Raw genomic sequence first — 23,077 nt, 5'->3', positions numbered from 1 at the left:
TTTTATTTCTGACATATTTTTTCATTTCCAGAAGTTCAATAATTTGGGTCTTCCCCCGCCCCCCAGATTGCCCACATTTCTATTTAATATGCTCAGTCTTCACTTTTTGGAGCATATGGAACATATACCCAGTAACTATTTTAATGTTTTTGTCTACTGATTCTGTCATCTGTATCATATCTAGATCTAATTTGAGTGGTTTGTCTTTGCATGCTTGCTTGGTAATTTTTGAGTGGACACCAGCTATTTTGAGCTTACTTCACTGGTTACGGAGTATTTTTGTATTCTTATATATATTCTTGAGCTTTGTCTTGAGATGCAGTTACATTACCTAAAAGAGTTTGATCCTTAAGGCAGAATCAGAGCAGCCTTTACTCTAGGCTCATTTTTCCCCATTGCTGAGGCCGTGCCTTTCGTGGTACACCACCTGCTGTCTTTTAATGCAGGAGGGTCTTCCTCTCTGGCTGGTGGAACACACACTACTCGCCTCCCGGTGAGCCTTCTCTGGGGTTATTCCTCTAGGCATTTCAGGCTGAAGACCTGGGGAGGTCCCTCCCCAAGCTCCAGGGCCTACTGGCCCCATGACTGGAAATTCTAGTCATGAGCTTGGCACCTGCAGGGCTTTCCTTGTTCACATCCCCTGGGTATTGATTTCCTGTACTGCCTCACGTCAGGCTCTGAAAACCATTATTTCACGTATCTTGTCTTTTGTTTTTAATTGTGTCATGTGAGAGGGTAAATCTCGTCCACCTTGGCTGAAAGCAAAAGTCCAGCTAATTTTTTTATTTATTAAATTATCTTTTTTTTTTAAAGCTGTGTAGTTATCAGCCTCATGGTAAAATACTATATTTTTTGCATTAATGTGGTTCATGCATAATTGTTCTCCTGAGCTTAGTGATCTGATGTGGAAGCCCTGCTGAGCCCTAAGCCTCGGTTGAGAGAGAGGGTCACAAGGCATCAGAGTACTGGACTGTGAAAGGGTATGTCCTTGAGAGGATGTATGCTTTTACTTCGGTGAGAAGAAAAAGTGGTGTAGTCAAGAGTTAATTCTGGCCTCCCTTTTCCCTGTAGGAAGTAGAGGCACTATTTACAGGAGACAATTTACCAAGATTCATAAACTGTGAATTTGCCTACAATGACAACTGGTTTATTACATTTGAAACGGAAGCTGATGCACAGCAGGTGAGTTCTTTCCACCACCCCTGTGAAGTACGTGGCTTATCCATATTCAGTATTAGTACACACTGGGACTAAACCTGGCATTGAAATTTCTGTCTTACCGTAGTGTTAAGTTTTAAGATAAGTGCAGAAGGAAGTTGTCATAAAAACTTACACGCATGTTTTTGTGTAGACAGTTTTCGTAGCAATATATGACATTGCTTTCTGAGGACATTGTAAAATAGGCAGACTAGAAAAATCAATTTTGTTCTCATATCTAGGCCGGAAAGGTTTTACTCTTGGCAAACTGTTTTGGGGAACTTTGAACTCAGCCATAACCTTTCAGTAGGCATCATTGTGAGCTGCAGGACATTCATAGAGGTATTGAGAAGTGAGCTCTGTGAGGAGACGTAAGGAGTTAAATTAGTTTCCTTGCCCTTAAAGGAAGCATCTTGTTTGGAGGAAACAGATTAACACATATAAAGGAGTGCCATTGTGTTATAAAGTATTAAATGGTGTAAGTGCTACCAGGGGTTCAGAAGAGAAAACACAAAAACCTCAAAGATGGGTTTTAATTGGAAGGAAGGGGGGTATAAGGGAGACTGGGGGATGAGCCATCCTGTCTGTGTAGGGCTCCACTGATGCACGCTTGAGTGTATCAGATGGGGCTGAGTCAGGGTGCAGAGCTGTCTGCATTTCCTAGAGCATTTAGAGTAGATCTAATCTAGAGAAGAACAAGAAGCTGTATAAATAACGATTTACAAATGTGGTGATCCTAATCTTCTCCCTTTCTATCTAGCACTTCCTTTCAAATTGGGGTTAATACTAGGAACTCAGTGTTTATTGTTTTCCCTAGGTCAGGATTCTTGGCCTGTGGTCTTTGGGAGACTTTTTATGTTATCTGTTAATACTTACAAAATTGTGTACACATCTTATTTGTGAGAATTTTGGGTAGAGGTTCCATAGCTCCTACTAGGTTATTTTAAGGGATCTGTGAACCAAATTGGGTGAAGAATCACTGTTCTAGGTCCTGTTCACCATCTGGTAACTATAGAGTCCTCATTTAAGCTATTGAATTAACTATCAGTTCCTCTTATTTATAAAATTAACTGAATAGTATTTTGGATGATTTTGCTCTTAGGCTTACAAATACCTTCGAGAGGAAGTCAAAACTTTTCAAGGAAAGCCAATTAAGGTAAGCAAGGCCATTGGTTATACTTTCTTCATTTGCAAATTGATGTTCTTAAGTATTCTGATACAAACTTGTCTTCAAACAGGCTCGGATAAAGGCAAAGGCAATAGCTATAAACACGTTTTTGCCAAAGAATGGATTTAGACCTCTGGATGTGAACCTTTATACACAGCAGCGTTACACGACATCTTTTTATTTACCTCCAGTATACAGTCCTCAACAGCAGTTTCCTCTGTACAGCCTGATCACCCCCCAGACGTGGTCAGCAACGCATAGCTATCTTGATCCACCCTTGGTGAGTCCTTTTTTACTTGGGATTTACTTAACGGAAATCTGTATTGCAGATACTGTGCTAGGTACTTTGAAGGATTAAAATCCTAGTCTAATAGGGGAGCCAGCTGTACATGCAGTTTGCTATAGTAAAACACCTTCATGTTATGTACTGGATTTTAGATTTATTTGGGAAGTAAAAACGGAGGTATGTCCATCAACAGCTCAGAAATACCGTGAACGTGATCCTCACCCTGTTCATCTCCCCTCCAGCCCAGTACTTCCTTTCCTAGGCTGTGCAGTCCCTAGGAAGAAGCAGCGTGCAGTAAGAGCTCTGGAGGAACTGGTGTCCTTCTGAGCACAAAGGGAGGTGTAAGGGGAGACTTGTTAAGGAGAGCAGGTGTCTCGTGGCTGGGCCAAGCAGAAGGCCTGCTGTCTCACGGCTTTCTTTCACCACCTCTCACACCCACTGTAGGGTCAGCTGGTATGATCAACTTTCACAGGTTTTTTCCTGTTGTCAGAATGTGTATATTTGTGATGTGTCCAGTTGTTTTCTCTGCAGCTGTACTGTGTAGATGCTAGAAAGATCGGCGGGGTCCTGGCTGGGCGGTGCGTGAGTTTGATAGTGTGGGTGCAGGAGAGCCTGCGGTGTGCTGACAAGTGTCCTTGCAGCTGAGGTTCAGGTAAACAGGAGAAGTTGGGCTGGAGGTTGCTCGATTCAGCCACACAGGTTCTGTTGGAACAAGAGAGATGGAAGGTAGGGTGCACAGAAGGTTATGGTCAGAAAGCAGAGACTGAACAAGTACCTCTGAGAAGAGTTCACGACCAGGATGTGGCTGTAGGCGCAGGCAGCCTGCTGCACAGGGATGGATGGCACTGCTCACAGGCAGGAGAACTTGAGAGAAGCGCTGATTAAACTTGGACTGCTGGCACCTGTTTTACACGAGAAAGTAAAGGTAATGTCCATGAAAAAACTGAGGCTGGAAAAGACAAATATGTCAAGCAGATGGTGATTGCAAAAGTAGACAAATGCACCGTCAAACGTAATGAGGGGGATTCTCAGGTGTCATGTCATTGTCTAAATTTGAGCCTTTCAGGTTAAGTGTGGGGATTATCAGGAGGAGTCAAAGAGAAGGAACGTTCATGAGAACACATAGCATGCACAGAAGTGCATGGTGGTGTGGGTTAGTGCGTGTTTCTGAGCTAACATGGAGAGCTGGGGAGCAAGCTGGGAGTGATCAGAGCCAAGCCACAAAGGTTCTTAACGGGTATCCTGAGGCAGGAATCGCTGTGGAAAGTCATCTAAGGCTCCTAAGCAGAAAAGTGAGTCATACTCCATTTAGAAAACAGCTCAGTGGCTGTGTGAAGGACAGGCAGGGACAGGAGCATGAGCTAGCAGAGGTTCTCAGGCCCATACCGACCAAAATCTGGAGCCACTGCAGCAGAGAATGTTTGGCACACAAGTGACTAAAATTCAGATATTTCTGTCTCTTTTAAGTGAATTCTAGCAGTAAGAAAATGTATTACTTTTTTTTTTTTCTTTTTTTTTTTTGTCTTTTTCGTGACCGGTACTCAGCCAGTTAGTGCACCGGCCATTCCTATATAGGATCCGAACCTGCGGCGGGAGCGTCGCTGAGATCCCAGCGCCACACTCTCCCGAGTACGCCACGGGGTCGGCCCTGTATTACTTTTTTGAAATACTACTGTGTCCTATGTAATTCCTTTTTCAAAAATACATCACAGGAGAACCTTAGAGGAGTGAGGGTCCTTAGACACCTGCTGTTGAAACATGCTGAGCCTGCCCAGTCTAGTTCTCCTGAAGTTGGGTCACTTCTCCCGGGTCTCTGGTCATATTCCTCCCTGTCTGGACAGAACCTTGGGAACAACTTGGGTTTACCTTGGTAACAGCCATGTGGACCTGGTCTGCTCTGCAAAGTCAGGTCCCTCCGTCAGGGCCCTCGTACTTGTTCTAAAACATACTGTGTTGCTTTGAAAGAGTGAAGTGATAGTGCCTGTTAATTCCCAGGAATTTAAGATATTAAGTTATTGTGATAATAACCAATTTTATTTTTAAACTCTTGAGCAAGATTACTCAAATACCAGAGTTCTGGTGTAAAATTACATATGTAAAAAGCCATGGTTTACAATCTCTAAAACCTAGGTCTGAATTAATGACTCTTGTGGTGTGATACATTTTTAAATAGTGTGATTCTTGCAAACTAAAGTTTCTTAAGTAGTGAGTGAGTTAGAGTTTTAAGTGTTCCCTTTTGTTGCTTTATACATTTTTTTAAAATCAGGGAATGATTTTATTTTGGGCCTATGAGACATCTAGTATTCTTTTTCTATTATACCTTCCAGGTAGCTCTAGTTAAGGAGAATTCCCTGCTTCCTTGCTTCCCTGCTCCCCCCCCACCCCCCAATTTATTTCCCTTGTTTTTCAAACAAGGAGGGGCCTATATGTATCTTTGTTAATTAGTAAAAATTTAGGACTGGAAGGCTCCGAGGAGTTAATTGTCCTTGAAGGAACGTCCTTTATACAGAAACCACATGTCTGGAAGCCAAAAAGTTAGTTAAAAAGAACTGTTTGAACACTAAATTTTATCTTATTTTTGTATGTGTCTAGATTTTAAAAATAGTTGGCAGGTATTTAAAATTCTGTGCTTAATACTTTTAACTTACAATTTAGGATTATATTTTTTAAGGGCTCTATGGCCCTTTCTAATTTTTTGTGACTCTTACATCAATATATTCGGTACACGTATTACCTTAAATTATGACTTAGGAAACAATTATTTATGATCTGAAAATATTCTACTCTTCAGAGCAAGACTTGCATGGGGGTAAGGTTAGGAAACGGCATCTCGGCAAATCTGATGGTGAAGTGATTGCGTTAGCAGCAGCAGGCATACAGACAGTCTCAGTTTAGGGTGGTTCAACTTACGGTATTTTGACTTTACGATGTTGCGAAAGTGATCACTTTTAGTAGAAAATGTACATCCAGTGCCCACACAACTATTCTGTTTCTCACTTTCAGTACAGGATTCAATAAACCACACGAGATGTTCAACACTCTGTTATAGAACAAACTTGTGTTGGGTGGTTTTGCCCAAGGTAGGCCAATGTAAGTGTTCTGAGCACTTTTAAGGTAGGCTAGATTAAGCTATAGTGTTTAATAGGTTAGGTGTGTTAAGCGTGTTCTTGACTTAATGGTATTTTCAACTTACAATGGGTTTATAGAGACATAACCCATCATTAAGTTGAGGAGCATCTGTATAACTGTTCCTAAGATTGAGAACTTTGATGAATTTTATTAAAGTAATCAGGAATAAAGAATTATCATTTACTTCTTGCCAACAATGGGGGTAGTATTATTAGTAACCATTTAGGTTCAACATTTGGACTTTTCAGACAAATGTGTTAAGAGTCACCACACCTGTGTTCAGGAACCCACATAATCTGAAAAGGTTTCTTAGTGTCAGTCTCTGCTTGTATAAATTGTCATCCTCGTTGGATTGCTATAAGGATTAATTGAGGTGATGCAGAAAAAGTTCTTAGCACCAGCCTGGACATTGTGTATGCTCAATAAATATTAGAAATTAATAATAATCTTATAAAATGCTTTTCTCAACTTACAATTATTTTTAGGTATAACATGGAACATACCATCTCTCTCACAAGATCAGGAAATGACCTAGTTTACCACAGATACAATAGTATTAACCAAATTGAAGTCTGTTTTATGGTTTGTTTACTTATTTGTTTTTTAATGAACCTAGGTAACTCCATTTCCAAATACTGGATTTATAAATGGGTTTACATCTCCAGCCTTCAAACCTGCAGCATCTCCTCTGACTTCACTCAGGCAGTATCCACCGAGAAGCAGGCAAGTTCCACAGCAGCTCACGTCCATCTGTGCTTCCCGTGACTCCTGCTCCAGTGTCTGTAGCAAGAGATGCATTTGGCTACTAGTAAAGCTCCCTAGAGATAGCATTGTTTGAAGCACACAAGATGAACACTAAAAGCTGTGCTGTAGTTGCCTCCATCAAGGATAGAGCTCTTTAGAGGAGGCTTTCGGGGAGGCTTTTTAATTTGGATCTGGACTTAAAAACAGGGAAGCAGGATTTTATCACCGCATTGATAGATTTGCATTGTCCTATATGTATACCCTAACTATTCTAAATAATATTTTTCACATTTTTTTAAATAGAAAGCAGATTTTAGCTTAGATATTTTGCATTGTCGTGCTCATTATGTAATGCCTTGATGGTTTTATAACTGAGCTCAAACAAACTTTTCTTTATAGGAATCCTAGTAAATCTCATCTGCGACATGCAATTCCTACTACAGAAAGAGGCCCTGGGCTATTAGAAAGTCCTTCAATATTTAACTTCACTGCAGATCGATTAATCAATGGCGTTCGGAGCCCGCAAGCAAGGCAGACAGGTCAAACTAGAACACGAATACAAAACTCTTCATCTTATGCCAAGAGGGAGACTGGAACTGGGCGCGTGGAGCCGGGTAGCCTTGATTCCCCTCCTGGCTTAGGGAGAGGAAGGTGAGTTGTTCGTGTGTTTTGTTGAACAGATGCTATGGACCAATCATAGGCTATTAATATTTTTTAATTCCTTTAATTTAGGTATGTTTTATAATTATTTTCAAATACAGAAAATCAAATTGAAGGCTGAAACATGAAAGGTTTTGTAAATTGCTGTGAGTGGTTCCTTTCAGATCGGAGACTTAAGTGGTTTCATCTTTTTTGTAATACGAGATTGTTCAGTGAGAGCCGTAGATGAACTGAGCTGTCTCATGTTGCAGTCATGGTGTATCTGCCTGCATTCTCTGCTTGGTGGTGGCCCTGGCCCTCCAGCTCCTTTCCTCCTTTCCACCCTGCCTCTAGCCCTGCTCCTCTTCCAGCTGGCTGTGGGGTTAGTAGACAGACAAGGGAGTTTGATAGCAAGGTGGACCAGCGTTTAAATTTCATTCCTACTAAGTTCATTGATAAACAGAAACTGTTTTTGTGAAGTGGTGCCTGTCGCCCACATACTACATCCTTGGGGAGCAGTCTAGCCCCCGTGGTGCTGTGGTGTCTGCTGCCATCCCCTAGGGTACTTACCAAGCACCGTGCTTCTTGCTGCAAGCTCCCTCCCGCTGCTCTCTTGCCTCTTTCACTCATGTCTCCCTTCAAGAAGTGAGACAGAGAGATGCAGGCAGGCCATGGGCTTTGCATCCTCTGCAGTATTGACCAGGCCAGCTGGTCTTTTCAGGAGTCAGTGTGAGAGGACTGTCAGGACTTGTCTCTGTCAGATAGTGAGCAAGCAACGCAGCCTGCCAGAGCTTCCTTTTTAAACTTACCTTGAACACTTTAAGTGAAAATATCTGAGTTTTCTGTATGTAAAGTATACAGCACAGTGTCTGACATACAGAAACTCCAAAAATGCTGGTTCCTGTTTCTTCCTGGTGCATTGTGTGATTTCAGTGCAACTTGAGAGTTAAACATAATGAAGAACCAGAAGCAGCTAATCCTGTCTGTGGTGACTGAATCGACATTTGGGAAGCCTTGGTGAGACTGTAGGACAGAGTGGCCAAAGGCAGCATGGGTTAGTAGACCTAGCACTGGGCTGTGTATTGGTCAGGAAAGCAAGCCACGCAACTGTCGTAACAAAGTGTGGTGTGAAATTGGTTGCACAGGCACTGGAGATTGACAAGGCGAGGAGCAGCCCTGAGCAGTGCAGGGTGCTGACTCGGGCAGCAGCCACCACTTAGAGCTGAATTTGGGTTCTTAGAGCCTGGAAGTGTGGAGGGAGGGGCTGCAGACCTGGACCCGGGTTCAGACAGACACAGCACCGAGCATGCAGGCTGGAGGGATGGCCTCCCCACCTAATGCTCCCCCTTCCCCCTAATTCTGGAGTGTTTGTTTTGTTTTCATTAACTTTTTCTTTTGGACCAAAGCACGACAAGGCACCCCAGCCATGTTCATGGAATGATGAATCCCAAGTGCCAGGCTGTCTCAGTCCTTTCTGGGAACCACTGTTATGTCACATGGTGAAAGCATGCTCTTTGGGGTCTAAGACATCCAAACCACCAGCAGAGTTGTGGGGATGGGATGCCCATACTCTGTGGCATGACTGTGATTTCTCTTCCATGGTGCCGGGACCCCAACGGGCCACATACTGCCCCTCGCGAGTCGGGGCCCTCCCAGCGCTTTCACCAACTGCCCTGGGGCTGCTGCTGTGGTGGAACACCGTGACAGAGAGGAAGCCTTTCGTTAGGTCTGCTGATGGTGGTGCTAACAGGGCCTGTGTCAGGCAGATCCACCTGGTCCAGCAAGGCAAAACTGTGCTGGAACCACTGGGGCTTGTTGCCGGGCACTGTGGTCAAGAAGCACCCCATGTGGAGGCCTGCGTGGCCCTGACTGCTCTGCCAGAGCATTCACAGCATAGACATCTGCACTGTCCACCCCACGTCCCTTCTGCTGGGTCTCCTGGTCACAGGCTTGGAGTCCTATTCTTTGTGAGGAGTTCGTCCAGCCAGATGCACGGCCCACTGCTCAGGAGCCCACGTGGATCTGTTCTTTCCCCCAGTTCTAAGTGCAGATGCAGTGGACTTGGACTCTGTCCACTGGTTTTCAGGGCACTCCTTATTGGGGTGTGATGCTGAGATCATGTGTACATGCATGAGCGTCCATAGTCCAGGTATAGAACTCTTCCTGAGTCCAGCTTCCTTTGAGACCGTTAGTGTGGACTGAGGGTGAGGAGGACAGCCCTGCAGGACGGTGGCTGCTGTTGTTCCTACCCAGCTTTGTGGTATAATGCCCACCCGTAGCAGGCAGTTCAAGTCTGTCATCACTTTTGTTCCACAGTCAGGCGTTTAGTTTCTACTGGACATAGCCTGGCTTTGCTTCAGAATCCTAAAGGTGTGTGTGGTGCCTCTTCTAGAGGGGCTAGCCAGAGGGTCCACAGAGCATCCCATTTGGCACAGAACTTGAGGGGCCTAAGGTTGTCATTCTAGTTAGTTATGCCATCTTCAGCAAGACTGCTTCTTGGTTTTCCATAAGTAAAAAAATTAGTCAAGACTGTTTCTAAGCACCTTTCCAGCTTGTATAATACAAGGCCCTTGGGGATTCTTTGCGTTCAGTTGAAATGATAAAGGGATAAATAAAAAATAAAATTATAAATGGAAATTAATGTGACTTGTTAGACCACGTAAGCCTGTCTAGGGCAATGGAAATGTCTTGTCTGTCTCAGTATCCTTGGGGCTGACGTGAGGCTACCGCTTAATAAATGCTCATTTATTGCAGTTACAGACCACAGGGCGTGCCGGGGCCTGCTGCCCGCCAAGGTCTGATTGTGATAAGGCACTGTTTGTCAGGCTGGCAGGGAGGCCTGGAAAGTGCATGGGGTTAGAGATCCTGTATGGTTTCTTGGTTGGGGAAACCGTGACGCCGTGGAGTGAAGGCTGTGAGGGAGGCAGGGAGGAGGAACGGATCATTTGGAGTCATTGGGATTTTGATACATAGATACGTATTTGATAAATTTTCACTACCATTTTTAAGAAGTCACCCATGTAGTTCAGTATCAGATCTTATACATCTTGTCAGTGCAACTAAATGGATGTTCAAGTATTCATATCTTAGTAAAAATTCTAAGTAGCCACGAGGTAAATTCTTTTAGTAAATGGTTTTTATTCCTTTTATTTACCTATCTGGACATGAGTTTTAATCATTTACTATAAACTTTTTGTTCTTGTTTTGCTTATACTTAAGGTTGGGATTTTAAAATCAAAATTTCTTGAAAGATTACAAAGTGATAAAGACTTAATTGAAGAATTTTCCACGTGGGGTAAAAATAAATCTTTGCTTTCTACTCTAGGAAGAATTCCTTTGGCTATCGGAAGAAAAGGGAGGAGAAGTTCACAGTGAGTACATTCAGCATGTGTCATTTTCACAAGGTGCTTGAATCCATGCTAAACAAATGTGAGATTTAATTAAGTGGATTAAGGTTAAGCCTTGAAGGAACCTTTCGAAAGACTTAAAAAGTAATACTCACTATGTAAGGAGGAGATGGTGGAGTTTTTAGAAATGTCAGTTGCTGTCCAGTTTCCTGAGTGTTAGTCCATAGCACATAGACTTGTGTGCCATGGGTAGGTGCCTCTAACAGCTCACTCTTGCACATACTGTAGTCTACATGCAGGTGTCCAGATGAGTTCTGCTCCATGGATAACTATATTGTAGAATTTAAAATAACTGGAGCCATCAGTTTTTGGCAAGCAGAATAGGCTCCTCCTGTGTAGGAATTTGTTCCTCAGTATTTTTCATTCCAAACAGTTTAACACACACCCAGTACAGACAGGACAAGCCCAACAATAAGTAGTAAGTTCATGTTAGCGGTAAGTACGTGAGACATGGTCATCTTCGTTTCAGTTGTGTGTCAGTCAGGGCACTCAGAGAGACAGCATTAGTCTGGGCCAGCCTTCGTTGTGAGATTTCAGCTCTGCTGTTCAGTGACTGAAGTTGCCTCCTAAATGACCTTTGTTGGGTGATGAAGCATCTGCATGGCTGAGTTATCTGTGCTTGTTTGTCTGCAGATGTGTTTCAGACAGACGCGGAAATGAGGAGGTTCTCTACTTCTCTTGGGCTTTCTCTTTCCACACTGAGTGACTTTATGGGGTGTCGTTCTGTTGCAGAGCAGCCAGACTCAGTCTCCAACGCCCCCAAAGCCTCCATCACCAAGCTTCGAGCTGGGGCTGTCCAACTTCCCCCCACTACCTGGAGCTGCAGGCAATTTGAAGACAGAGGACTTGTTTGAAAACAGGCTGTCTAGCTTGATAATAGGATCATCAAAAGAAAGGGTAAGATAATAGTTGCTAACATTTACCATGCGCACATTTTGTGCCAGGCTCTGTGCTGAGCTTTATATATGCATTATTTTCTTTTTAATACATAGGGAGGTTAAGTGATTTGCAGAGGTCATACACATTTGTAGTGATAAGGTCAGCATTGAACCCAGGACCAGGTCCTCTAGTTACCTGGTTGACTGCTGAGGTCAGGTAGAAACCTGTGCTGTGGTGTGCTGTACAGACTCTTTCTCTCACCCAGAAGCTTAGATTGCATTCTCATTGTTGTTATTCAGACCTGCCCTTATTTTACAAGATAAAATGAAGCAGAAAAATCTGAATGATGCCGAAAGTAATACAATTTTTAGTAATCTACATGAGATAAATAAGGAGAAGCCTAAATAACCTCCCTGCACTACTGATGGCTTCTGGTGAACTGTATAGGCTGCCACATGAAGTGTTGTCACCCTCTGTCTGATAATCACCCCAAGAATTAGCCTGAGCCACAGAGGCCAAAGGATACCTACTTCCCTGTGTCCTACTGCCAGGATTAACGTTTGAGGGCTCTGGGAAGTACAAAGAAAACATTGTCTGCCTAGTTACTAGCAAGGCATAAGAAGAGCCAGAAAGAGCCTGTTGGTGGTCTTGGGTGTGTGCATCCCTTGCGTCGGCAGCTCTTAAACGTGTGGCTGCACATCAGGGTCACCCTGATGTCTCCTTGCAGTGTACACACCACCACCACCTGCCTGCCACCCAAGGTCCAAGGAGTCAGAGTCTGCATGGCTTCTGGGTTTCAGGGAACGGTACCATTGCACAGCCTGAGTCCAGACCACTGCAGTAGATGCAGTGCTTCCTCAGTTAGCAGGGCTGGGCTTAATTAATATGGACTTCGCAGGCCTAACCGGATAGCTCTGTTGGTTAGAATGTAGTATTATAATGCCAAGGTCAAGGGTTCAGATCCCCATACTGGCCAGCCACCAAAAAAAAAGAAAGGTGGACTTTGCTGCTGTACCTTGAGACTAAAGCCAGCTGAGGTGTTTAGTCCTTTTCATATTGGCAGGTGGGAATCACTCCTGTTTTTCACCTTGGAAGTTGAGTACATTCCAGGATTCTGTATTTTATACTAACAGTCACGTGTTAAATTTGGTATGTCTGGCAATTAATCTAAGTTTTAAACTTCCACACAATAATTTCTGAGTTATCAAGGTCTTATATGGAATGACGTTAGAGAATTAATTAATGCACTTTAAAGATTGTGAATTCTGGCTTTCACACTGGCCTGCTCCCCTGAGTGATGGGTAGAAGGAAAGAACAGGCAGGCCTACACTCAGTACATTTGGAGTGTCTGTGTGAGGTCTCTCTTAAAGAAGGAATCGATACTTCAGAAAAGCCTAAGCCTGATTCCACGGCCAGCTGAAATAGTCTGCCTCACTGCCTCTCAGCAGAACGGGGCAGCAGCATCTTATGTCCACCTGACACTTGGTGTTCAGCTGCAGGAGCTGCTTCAGACATACTCAGTTGAGGGGGGTTGTGACGGTCACTGACTCTTTCAGAGTGCAGTAGTATGTCTGCAGTTAAATCGCGTCAGGACTGACCGTGTCGTGAATTTAAGTGAGCTCTTATGGGAAAGAGATCTTTACAATTCCCAACTCCACCAAGCTGGGTTCCTTCAGCTTGAGCACAGGAGTCACCAGAGAGTCTGGCTCCCAGGCTGGAAGGGCTGTGGAGTCTCTTCCCCTGCCCATGTGCAAGAGTGCGTCAGTGGCGCCGTTCCCTCCCGAAACTCTGGGCTCTTCACTTTATTTCACTTCTGAACGTTTTACCTCCTTTGAAAAGTAAAGCATTTTAAGAAAATTTTGTCTTTCGCACTTAAACTCACTACCAATTATTTATTTGCTCTACTGCCTTCTTTAAACTACATCACAAGTATGTGATTGTGCACTCTGAATGAGGCCGAGCACGTGCAAAAGAGCGGCCGCACATGGGAGTCAGTGGCTGGAGCAGAAAGATCTGGTGTCAGTCAGTTCTCAGCTTCATGACCTTGAGCAAATTAAATGTGCTAAGCCTCAGTTTCCTCACCTGTGGAATGGAGAGTGTTAACACACCTGCCCCCATGGGTTGTTTGTGGATGCAGGTGAGAGCTACTATCGGTACCTCCCACCCACCACGGAGGACTTACATGGGGCTACAGGTGCCAGTGTTCCTTTACTGATTGAGTTGTGTTCGCTGTGTCAGGAGCTCCACACTTAGCAGGCACTTGAGTGTCTGTGATGTGCCAGGCTATGCTGTGCCCGGAAGTGTCGGATGAGTGAGCTGTGTGTGTGATGTCTGTTCAACTGAGAACACGAGTTTGCAGGTAATTAGTTACACAGGAGTGCAGAAGAGAAGGCCCAGGACAGAAGCATGACTCGGTGTGTGCCAAGAGGAAGGCTAGCAAGTCCTCCACAGGCAGAGGGCAGACTTGGGTTCTCCTGTGTCCTTTGACCACAGGGGCTTGCCGCGACTAGCTCTGCTGTCCTTGGTCGGGCAGACATGCATGGCCACTAGCACTCTCCAGCCCTGGGCAGAGAAGGATGGGAAGCAGACTTCTGTGCTTGTATTAGTTAGACCTTTCCCTGCTGTAAACTATTGCTCTGATGGTTTTCAGAGCCTCAGTGTGGATGCAAGTACAAGCACTCTTCCCACGGTGGTTCCCAGAGAGCCTTCCGTGCCAGCGTCCTGTGCCGTGTCCACAGTGTTCGAGCGACCCCTCTCCCCAGCCCATTTACCCGAGTGAGTACTGATGTTCTGCCAGCACTTTGGTATGTAATAATTTGACTGACCTGTCATGTTGCATGAGATTCAAATACCGGTGGCATTTTTGCAGGGATCCCAAGGTGGTAGAAAAGCAGAGGGAGACCCACAGTGTGGACAGACTCTCTTCTGCCCTTACTACAACCGCGTGTAAATCGGTGCAGGTGAACGGAGCCATCCTGGTAGGTACCTCATGCCTGCCTTCCTCCCTGATATTTACAGGGGCTCTGGTGTGGTAAAAAGACACAGGACTCTCCTGCATCAGCTCTTTTGTGATCAAATCTCAGTTGGCGGGTTTTTATTTGTGTCTGTGCATGTTGTGTTTTCTATGCAAAGTACCCTGAATGTTTGCTAAAGTTTCCCACTGACACTCTGGTTCTTCCTCATTGCCACTGTGCGTAGTCCTGCTATCTTCACGTCCATTGGAGGGAGGCTTCTTGAGTAGTTCTGCTCTTCTCCAGGGTTTATGATGCGTTAATATTTGCTGTGTGTGTCGTTGGCATGGTGGTGAAGTACATGGAATGAACAGGAGGACAGTGGGCCCTTGCCAGTCTCTGAGCCCGTGCTCCGGCTTGTGTGGCCCACTGGCCTTCCTATCTGGCTGTTCCCCTCAGCCTCCTTTTCCCTGATTTGCATTGTCCTCAGTTTGATGTTGGGTGAGCTTTTGTTATCAGATTGGGGAGTTAAGCCCTTACTCTGTCCACTGGGTTGAGTCTAAACAGTTTTTTATAGGTTAAAATTACTAAGTTAACAAATGGTTTTTGTAGGGAAATATCTTGAAGTTTCCTCTTCTGCTATTCAACACTCATGCTTCCATTTATCTGAAAACCCTTTTCAACTTTTTTTCCTAACTTTAAGCTTTGTCTTCCTTGTTCTTAAATGTACATTCAGTCCTCTGTAGTTTGATATGTGTAAAAAAAAGGTTTAAAGACTGTTTTTGCAGCTGATCTGTGAGTGGCAGCTGCTGTGTGGTAGTGGTTGGCTCCTGTGTGCACCAGGAAAGCGGGTCAGGAGAAGCCAGCCTGTCGTGTTCCAGGGCATCGATCTTCTCCTGGGCCTCCCTTAGGCTTCCGTGTTGCTCAAGAATACCCAGCAGCTGACTCTTGGACAGAGTTTGGTCAGCACTTATCGTCACTGTACCTTTCTGATTTTATCCATTTTTAAAAGATATTTCTCGAGTATCCTGAGGGAAGGTTGTGCTGCAGAGGAAATGAAATTGTTGAATTTTATAAAATCACTTGAGAAGGTGGGAATATTTACAGTTGAAAACTATCTTATGTGAGCTTTGTTGCCCATGTCCTCCTGGAGGTGCCACCTTGCATGTGTAACCCAGTGTTGGTCTCTTTCCAGGAAATGCGGAAGCCCAGCTATGCGGAGATTTGTCAGAGGACAAGCAAAGAGCCTCCTTCATCCCCTCTGCAACCCCAAAAAGAGCAAAAGCCAAACACTGCTGGTTGTGGGAAGGAGGAGAGGAAGCCCACGGAGCCCATGGAGAGGTGCAGGGAGGCCCCTGCCCTCAGGTCCACCCCTGGAGCCTCCAAAGACCAGAGGAGGCAGCCCGGGCGCCGGCCCTCACCCCCGGCAGTTGGGAAGCGTCTCAGCAGGGAACAGAACACCCCCCCCAAGTCTCCTCAGTGAAAACGTATGTCTGGGAGGGGTCGCCAAGAGCTGTGCTCACCACAAACAAATACTCTTCCCACTCGGTACGAGCATGAGTCGCTGGTTAGGAGCTTGCAGTGTCTGTGAGGTCCGTGGGTGCCCGCAAGTTATTTTTCTTCTGTGAGTCAGATTCCCCCTCTTGAAAAAAGAAATCTATTTTTCAGGATTTAATTGATATAAACCTTATTTTAGGTTGGTGCTTAACTGGAGGTGATGCATACGTCTGATTTTTTTCAGGATAGAAAATGCATTTATCCTAACAAATTGACTTTTGACTTTTTTATTAACCCTTCCCTGTGGCTCTGAATGCAAACTACATATAGTGAGTTTTTCTAAATTAAGGGAACTATGCTACTTCATTTTTTAAATAACTGTTCTGCAGGTGCAAATCTCTAGAATGTCCCAGCAGACGGATGGGGGCTGCTGACACCAGCAGGGGCAGGCATGGCCTCCCGAGGAAGGGCTGGCAGTGTCAGGGTGCTTTTATCTATACCGCTAACAGGTGATTCTAGCATTTAAACATGTACACAGAGTCCTTTTGGGATCTAGTGGGCTGAATGAACCTGCATAGAGCACCCTAGAGAAACCTAAAACCTTTGAGTTTGGATGTACTGCAAGCAAGTAACCAGCTGCTCACTCCAGTTTCAAGTGGCTATTATGTAAAATAAATTCAAAGCACATTGTGAATAGAACCCAAATGAAAATATAAACTTTGTTGCCCGCTGACATGTTACCAGGAAGTTGTACCATGATGTTGTTTTGATCCCTGTGAGGTGGCGGCCTGGCTCCTGCTGGTGCCTGCTTCGTGTGCACTTCTGTCCATGTTCCCCAGGCACACGTTGGAGAGAGTCCACAGTGTAGCTAGCTCCATGTGGATGTCTTCCTGTACCTCTGCATCGGCACATGGACTTGGAAGTTCCGTAATTGTGAGAATGGTGTTTGTGGTTTTTCCCGTTTGGCTGGTGGAGGACAAAAATTCCTGCTTTTTTTTTTTTTTTTTTAACCTCCAAGATGAGGGTCTCATTGATTCACTTCTAGAAGTGCTGCACTTCTGAAGAACAAGGATGCACTAAAGTGAGCAAGTTAAATGTAAATTATTTTGTTTTAAAATACCTAAAATTTTTCTTTAAGTATTCTAAGCAACAGACATTAAAATATGAATATTTCCTGCTAAATGTAACCATACAGTTTATTCCAAAAATATTATTTAAGTAGACTGAGGTGTTTTTTTTAAAAAAAATTATTTCCATCCAATATTTAAAGACTTGAATTTTATTTAAACTTGAAAATGACTTTGCCTTAACTTTTGTATAAGACAGCTTAGAGTTTGTGAGACCGGCCCCCTGGGCTGGCATGAGTGGGTTAGAGCTACTCGGTACCATGTGGGTCTCTCATCACTAGTTGTGCTGAGTAAGCATACCGTAGTGCGAGAACTAGCGGTAGTTTTGTAATATACCTTAAAGATCTTAAACAGTTGATCTTTTTTCAGATTGTTGAAAAATCCTGTAAATGCAAATAGTCGATACTGTATTAAATATGTGCACTTGGGAGTGTGCTTTGGTTGTACAGTTGTAAATAATCAGAACATATTAAAAGGTACCCTACAGAGAAAAATCTGATAAAAATTATTGATATATTATAAATGTTGCTGTTGAGCTTGATGTAGATAAACTAAATGTTGTGGTTTGAATATTATTTTAATTTGTTGAGATTTTTTTTTCTTAATACTGGTGTGTTGAACTGATTCTGCTTTGCTGCAAAAGAGAAATGGAAAGTCTTATTAAAAGCCTTCAGATGTTTTCATACTCTTTTTTAGAAGTATGTAAATACATACTAATCATATCTAATATGAAAGGGTTTTGAAGTATAATATAGAAAAAAAACTGGCAGGGTCTTCAAATAACAATGCACGATAATCTGCTAATTGAAATCACATGTGGCTAAGCATGATCCACCTGCCAGAGGAAAGCATGCCTGCCACCTTTGGCCATTTCCTTCAGAATAGCGGTCGTTACTCAGAGATGTAGACCCCAGGACACAACACCATGGAGCGAGGCCTTGGGTTTTCACTGGAGAAATGCTTTCCCCAAAGGTGCGGGCATTGCAGCGCGGCGTGTGTGTGGTTAGAGCCGGCTGTAGTGCTGGCTGGTGTGCTGCTGGAGCATCGGTTCAGCAGCTGCACATGGGAGAGCCGGCCATGCCACCGTCTGGTCAGGGCCATGCACTGGAGTTACTGCTTAGTCAAACATGGCCTGCGAATCAGGAGCTGAAACCTTGTTCAGATGTGATTTTTACAGCATTCTTTTTAATTAAGAAAAGGTGATATGCCAAATAGCCATGTAATGTCAAAAAAACGCTTTCTGATATTACTTTGAGATTTTCCACTCAGAAGATGATGGGCGTTTTCACACTAGGAAGCTGTGGCACACGTGCAGTCACTGTCACGTACGGCAAGTGATGTGTGGCTTTCGTGCGTTGTTTGAAGTGTAACTCATTCCTTTCCCCCAGCAGTATCTCAAGTTACAGAGTCAGAGATGCAGCACTCACAAGTGATGTTTTAACTTGTCAAACTGTGTGATGATCTTATCATTTGGAAATACAGGAATAAGAATCTGGCCCCGTTTCAGAGACATGAATTTCAAGGAGAGGAGTTGCCCTCTGAGTTGGTGTCACAACGTTTCCCATCCGCCCTCTGGTCATTGCCCCCCTGGCCGTCACTGGTGGGTGTTAGTCAGGATTTCTGCAGTTCACATTTAAAAACTTACGTTTCACCCCAGGTGACTCCAGGTGCATACTTGTGGTGTTCACCCATCATTGAGCTGTGGGCCTGTGTGCTCCATGGCCCATCACATGGCAAGCAGCAGACAATCAAAGATGTGGGAAGCACTCATGCCACTCAGCCTCACAGTGGGAGTGTGACATGGAAGCTCTGAGTGGGGTTTTTGTTTCTGTTCTACTTTTCATTGAGACTGGAATCACGCTCACATGTAAACTATTGGTAACTTAAGTTTCCTTTTGTGTCATTCAGTGTACAACTGTCTAATTTGAAAAAAAAATGTAGGTTATGCAAAATAAAGATTTAGGCACTGTTTAATTTTTCTTTTGATTTTTTTAAATTAAAATTTTCTTCAAAAATGCATCTTTTTTTAGAACTAATTTTTGTCTGTTGCCATCAGTGTGCATGAGAAAGACACACAGGGCCACTAGCTTGTTGGAATCATAACGGCTTCCAGCCCCACATGTAAACTGACCACAGCATGAGAGATTTCCTGCTGAAATGTTTTAAGGTATTCAGAGCGAGCATTAAGATCAAGTACTCATGAGGAGACAATCATCAAATCCAAGATTTACCACAAAATAAATATCCCTATGCCAGAAATTTTTACTTTTATTAAAATGGCAGTGGGTCTCCAAAGATGTCTCTATGAAGTTATTTGGAGTGGATGTTGGGTCGTCACAGTTTTCAGATCATAAATGAATCTCAAAAACCAAGTAATTGACTTATATCCATAAACAGTGGTGATGCCAGCACTGATAAAAGGCTGAAGATGGGGAAAACTTCCTCGTATGTTATAAATTTAGTGGAAAGATTGTCTGACTCCGATGCTGGTTGACTGATTCATGTATTTTTCTCATTTTTCTGCTGAGGGCTATCTTTTTCATATTGAATTGATATTCTTTATCTGTTCTGGCCGTTAAGCCTTTGCTATATATGTTACAAATATTTTCTATCTTCCAGTTGTCTTAACTTTATTTGGAGTAGTATCTCTTATAGTTTTTCATTATATAGTAAAACTTATCTTCTACTTTATGATTGGAGTGTTTTGGTCTTGTGCAAGAAGTCTTTTCCTACTCCAGAGTCATAAAGGTAACATTTATCTCTCTCTATATAACTTTAATCCAGCTGGAATTTATTTTGCATGTGTGGGGTGTGTATAGACTGAGGTAGTAGCCCAAGTTTTATTTTTTGCCATATGGAAAGCTTTGTCCAGTGTCACTTATTAATAATTAGTTCGTTATTTCCCACAGGTTTGTAGTGCCACCTTTGTCACTTACAGAGCTCCCACATGTGCGTGGATCTTCTTCTGGGCCCTCTGTCTCTGTTTCTGTGCTGACTCCACAGCATCTAATCCACCCATCCTTCTGTATTACTAAGAGTTTCCTTCGCAGAACTCCTCTCGGTTGCAATTAAATGTGCTCCAGGAGGGTGGGAATTGTGTCCTTCTGGGTCACACTGTCTGCAACATAGTAGATGCTCAATAAATATTTGCTAACTTAGTGAAGTATTTATTGAGTATGTATTCTCTGTGCACAGCACTGGCCTCAGAAATGAGCATCATATGTTTGGATTGGCTGCACTGCACTGCTCGTCTCGTCTGGGCCAGCAGGAGAGACCCAGCTAGTCTCTTCACAGCTATAGGAGATAAACAGGAACCAAACCAAGACGTTTAAACCAACCATCCTCCCCCAAGTTAGAAATTGTTTTATTCCTTGGTATATCCATATATTCTAATAATGTTAAAATCCTGTCTCTCTAAATTATTGAAACTGACAGGTGAAGTAGTATGACCAGTAGGTGGTCACACGATGCTGTAAACTGTTCATCAACTTAGGTTAAAATGCATGTGGGCTTTTTCTTTGCGGTGAGACAGTAAACTAGAGGAGGGCCACAGCAAGAGTGTTGATATGTGCCCAGAGGCCTCCCTGTTCAGCTCTCAAGTGTCTGCAGAACTGGAGCTCTGCAGACTCAGGCCTGGGCTCAGGAGGAGCGTGGCCATGGGGCTGAGCCCTGCCCTCGTTGGGCCGGGGGGGCGGTCCAGGTAGGGAGTCTGGCGTGGCCAGGGTGTCTGGGCATCCCTACTGTTTGAGCTGAAGTACGACGGACACATCACAGGGAGGGGCGGGCAGCTTGACCCATGGAGGGCTGCGGGACTTTTGTCAGTATCTTCAACTGACTGAGTGAGGGAAGGCTGTGGTGGAGGAAGACTGACCGCCAGGCCCCCAGCACCAACGAGTGGGCATCTAGGAGATTGCCATGCAGCCCATAGAGCAGTGTCCCCTGTGTGTGGGTGAGGGCCCTCACATACGCGGTTTTGTCCAAGACCAGATTTTTCTATCAGCCATACTGGCTGCCTTTCATAGCCAAAACTATTTATCTACTGAACAGGTGTGCCTGTGTGTGCTAAACTGATGTGTAGGCGTTTATGTTCGGTGGCCAAGAGGCTCTGTAATGTTGTGCCACATTGTGCGGAAGTGAGGATGGGTCAATCCTGAGGGCGGCTGACAACGGCTCTGCACTTCTGCACAGCGCAGGAAGGTGCTTGTTCAAAACAAGTTTCTGTCCCAGCCCCAGCCTGCTGAACCGGAACTGTGGGGCCTGGAAATTTTTTTAAGGCTCCCAAATGATTGTTGTGATTTCACAAGTTTGGGATCATCCGAGGGCTGAAGAGCTAGGAATGCCTGTCCTCAGGCTGCCACAGCCTCTGACCAAGGGTCCTGATGTTGTGACTTGGGCCCAACCCAAGGGAGCGATTCTGTGATTCCTCTGTGACCTGTAAAGTGGCCTGGCACACAGGATTGGGTTTACCATGTCTCGTTCTAAGGACCTGAGTTGTGAGGTAAGTACCAAGAGAGCCAGGGGACTGGAAGGGAGGACATGGCTGAGATTCTGTGGGAGGCTGGCCGTGGCTGCTGGGGGAGCTCTCCCTTCTGTTCTACACGTGTTTTAATGACCTGGAATGAGTCTTCGTTTCTTTGTTCTCTGCAGCCAGAAGAGCCTAATTAAACATTAAGAAAACACACAGAAAATAAATGTGCACTATAAAAAGAGGAACATGGAGTGTTTAAAGTTGGCTATTAAGTTCTGCACTATGATGAGACCCTCCACATGCCTGGAGGGGCCACCCCAGGGTCTGCTGAGGAAACACAGCCAGTGAAGCTCTCAGCTGTCCCTCCGCAGACCCAGGTCCTGGATCTATCCAGAGGCAGCCACTCTGGTACAGAGGAAATGACTACAGCCTCCAAGCAGTTAGAATTGGGAAAGAAAAGAGCCCAGTGGCCAGGTTGGCAGCAGGAGGAAAGGCTTGGGTCTCTGAAGCAATCTCCTGCATGGAGCCTGCTCCCAGCACCCCTGGAAGCCACACCAAGATCAACTCTTTAATTTAGGACAAGGTTGCATCTTCAACATGAGCCTAACTGACCAAGTCAAGTTCCGTAGCTTTCTTTCTGCAGGCCATGAATGTGGCAGCGTGCTCACCCAGCACAGCAGCTCTATTGAGAGCTGGCCATCTGGTGGGTTTTGGTCTGTAGGCAGTGGAATCACAAGAGGAAAGCATGCATCCCCGCAGACTCCAGCTTCACACCAGGGAACACCAGCATGACCGGAGGTTGCCGACCTTTTTTTTTTTTTTTTTCTCCTTTTTCCTCTCTTCTGCTTGCTTTGGGTTTCCTTTGCTTTGCTTTTCCTTGCTTCTGGATAAAAGAACTTTGCATTATTGATATAAGATCTTTTCTAATGTAGGTATTTAGTGCTATGAATTTCCCTCTCTGCACCTCTCAGCTGCATCCTAGTTCTGTGTATATTTACAATTTCCTTTGAGATGAGATCTCTTCTTTGACCCATGGGTTATTTAGATATGTGCTGTTTAATTTCTTTTTTTTTTTATTTTTTATTTTTAAAGATGACTGGTTAAGGGGATCTTAACCCTTGACTTGGTGTCAGCACCACACTCTCTCAAATGAGCCAACCAGCCATCCTTTTATAGGGATCTGAACCCATGGCCTTGGTGTTATCAGCACCACACTCTCCCAGGTGAGCCACGGACCAGCCCTGTGTTGTTTAATTTACCAGTGTTTGGAGATTCTCCTGTTGTTCTATTACTGATTCTAACTGGTCCCACTGTGGTCTGTGAGCCCTGTATGGTTTCAGCTCTCTCAAGTGTACCATGGCTGGTCTTAAATCCGGGATATTGTTGCTTCAGTGAATATTCTGTAATGTTGTCCAGTTCTGTGTCCTCCTTTCTGTCTCCTCGTTTCTTCAGCTGTTGAGGATGGCATGCTGACATTCCCTGCTCTGGTGGCAGACATATCTCTGTGTTTTGCTGCTTCTCTTTCAAGCCCAGTTTTTGTTTTTTGTATTTTGAAGCTCTGTGTGAGCTTCAAGTGTGCACATTT

General features: G+C 44.3%; 1 protein-coding gene across 2 annotated transcripts in view; it reads left to right on the top strand.

Moving 5' to 3' along the window:
* The window catches only part of LARP4B (La ribonucleoprotein 4B), a 101,934-nt gene extending 82,936 nt beyond the window's left edge, over window positions 1-18,998 (top strand). For both annotated transcript variants that reach the window (XM_063099080.1, XM_063099079.1), the window contains 10 exons: window positions 1,072-1,182; window positions 2,300-2,353; window positions 2,436-2,645; window positions 6,397-6,503; window positions 6,924-7,175; window positions 10,489-10,534; window positions 11,303-11,467; window positions 14,100-14,224; window positions 14,319-14,427; window positions 15,596-18,998. In XM_063099080.1, coding sequence (XP_062955150.1) covers window positions 1,072-1,182; window positions 2,300-2,353; window positions 2,436-2,645; window positions 6,397-6,503; window positions 6,924-7,175; window positions 10,489-10,534; window positions 11,303-11,467; window positions 14,100-14,224; window positions 14,319-14,427; window positions 15,596-15,883 — 1,467 coding nt within the window. In that variant the 3' untranslated portion in view covers window positions 15,884-18,998. The remainder of the gene's footprint in view (window positions 1-1,071; window positions 1,183-2,299; window positions 2,354-2,435; window positions 2,646-6,396; window positions 6,504-6,923; window positions 7,176-10,488; window positions 10,535-11,302; window positions 11,468-14,099; window positions 14,225-14,318; window positions 14,428-15,595) is intronic.
* The last annotated feature ends 4,079 nt before the right edge of the window (window positions 18,999-23,077 follow it).

This window comes from Cynocephalus volans, chromosome 6 (genome assembly GCF_027409185.1).
Source record: "Cynocephalus volans isolate mCynVol1 chromosome 6, mCynVol1.pri, whole genome shotgun sequence".
Taxonomy (NCBI): Eukaryota; Metazoa; Chordata; class Mammalia; order Dermoptera; family Cynocephalidae; genus Cynocephalus; species Cynocephalus volans.
Note: the sequence above shows the minus strand (reverse complement) of the source record. Positions and strands in the feature narration are given on the sequence as shown.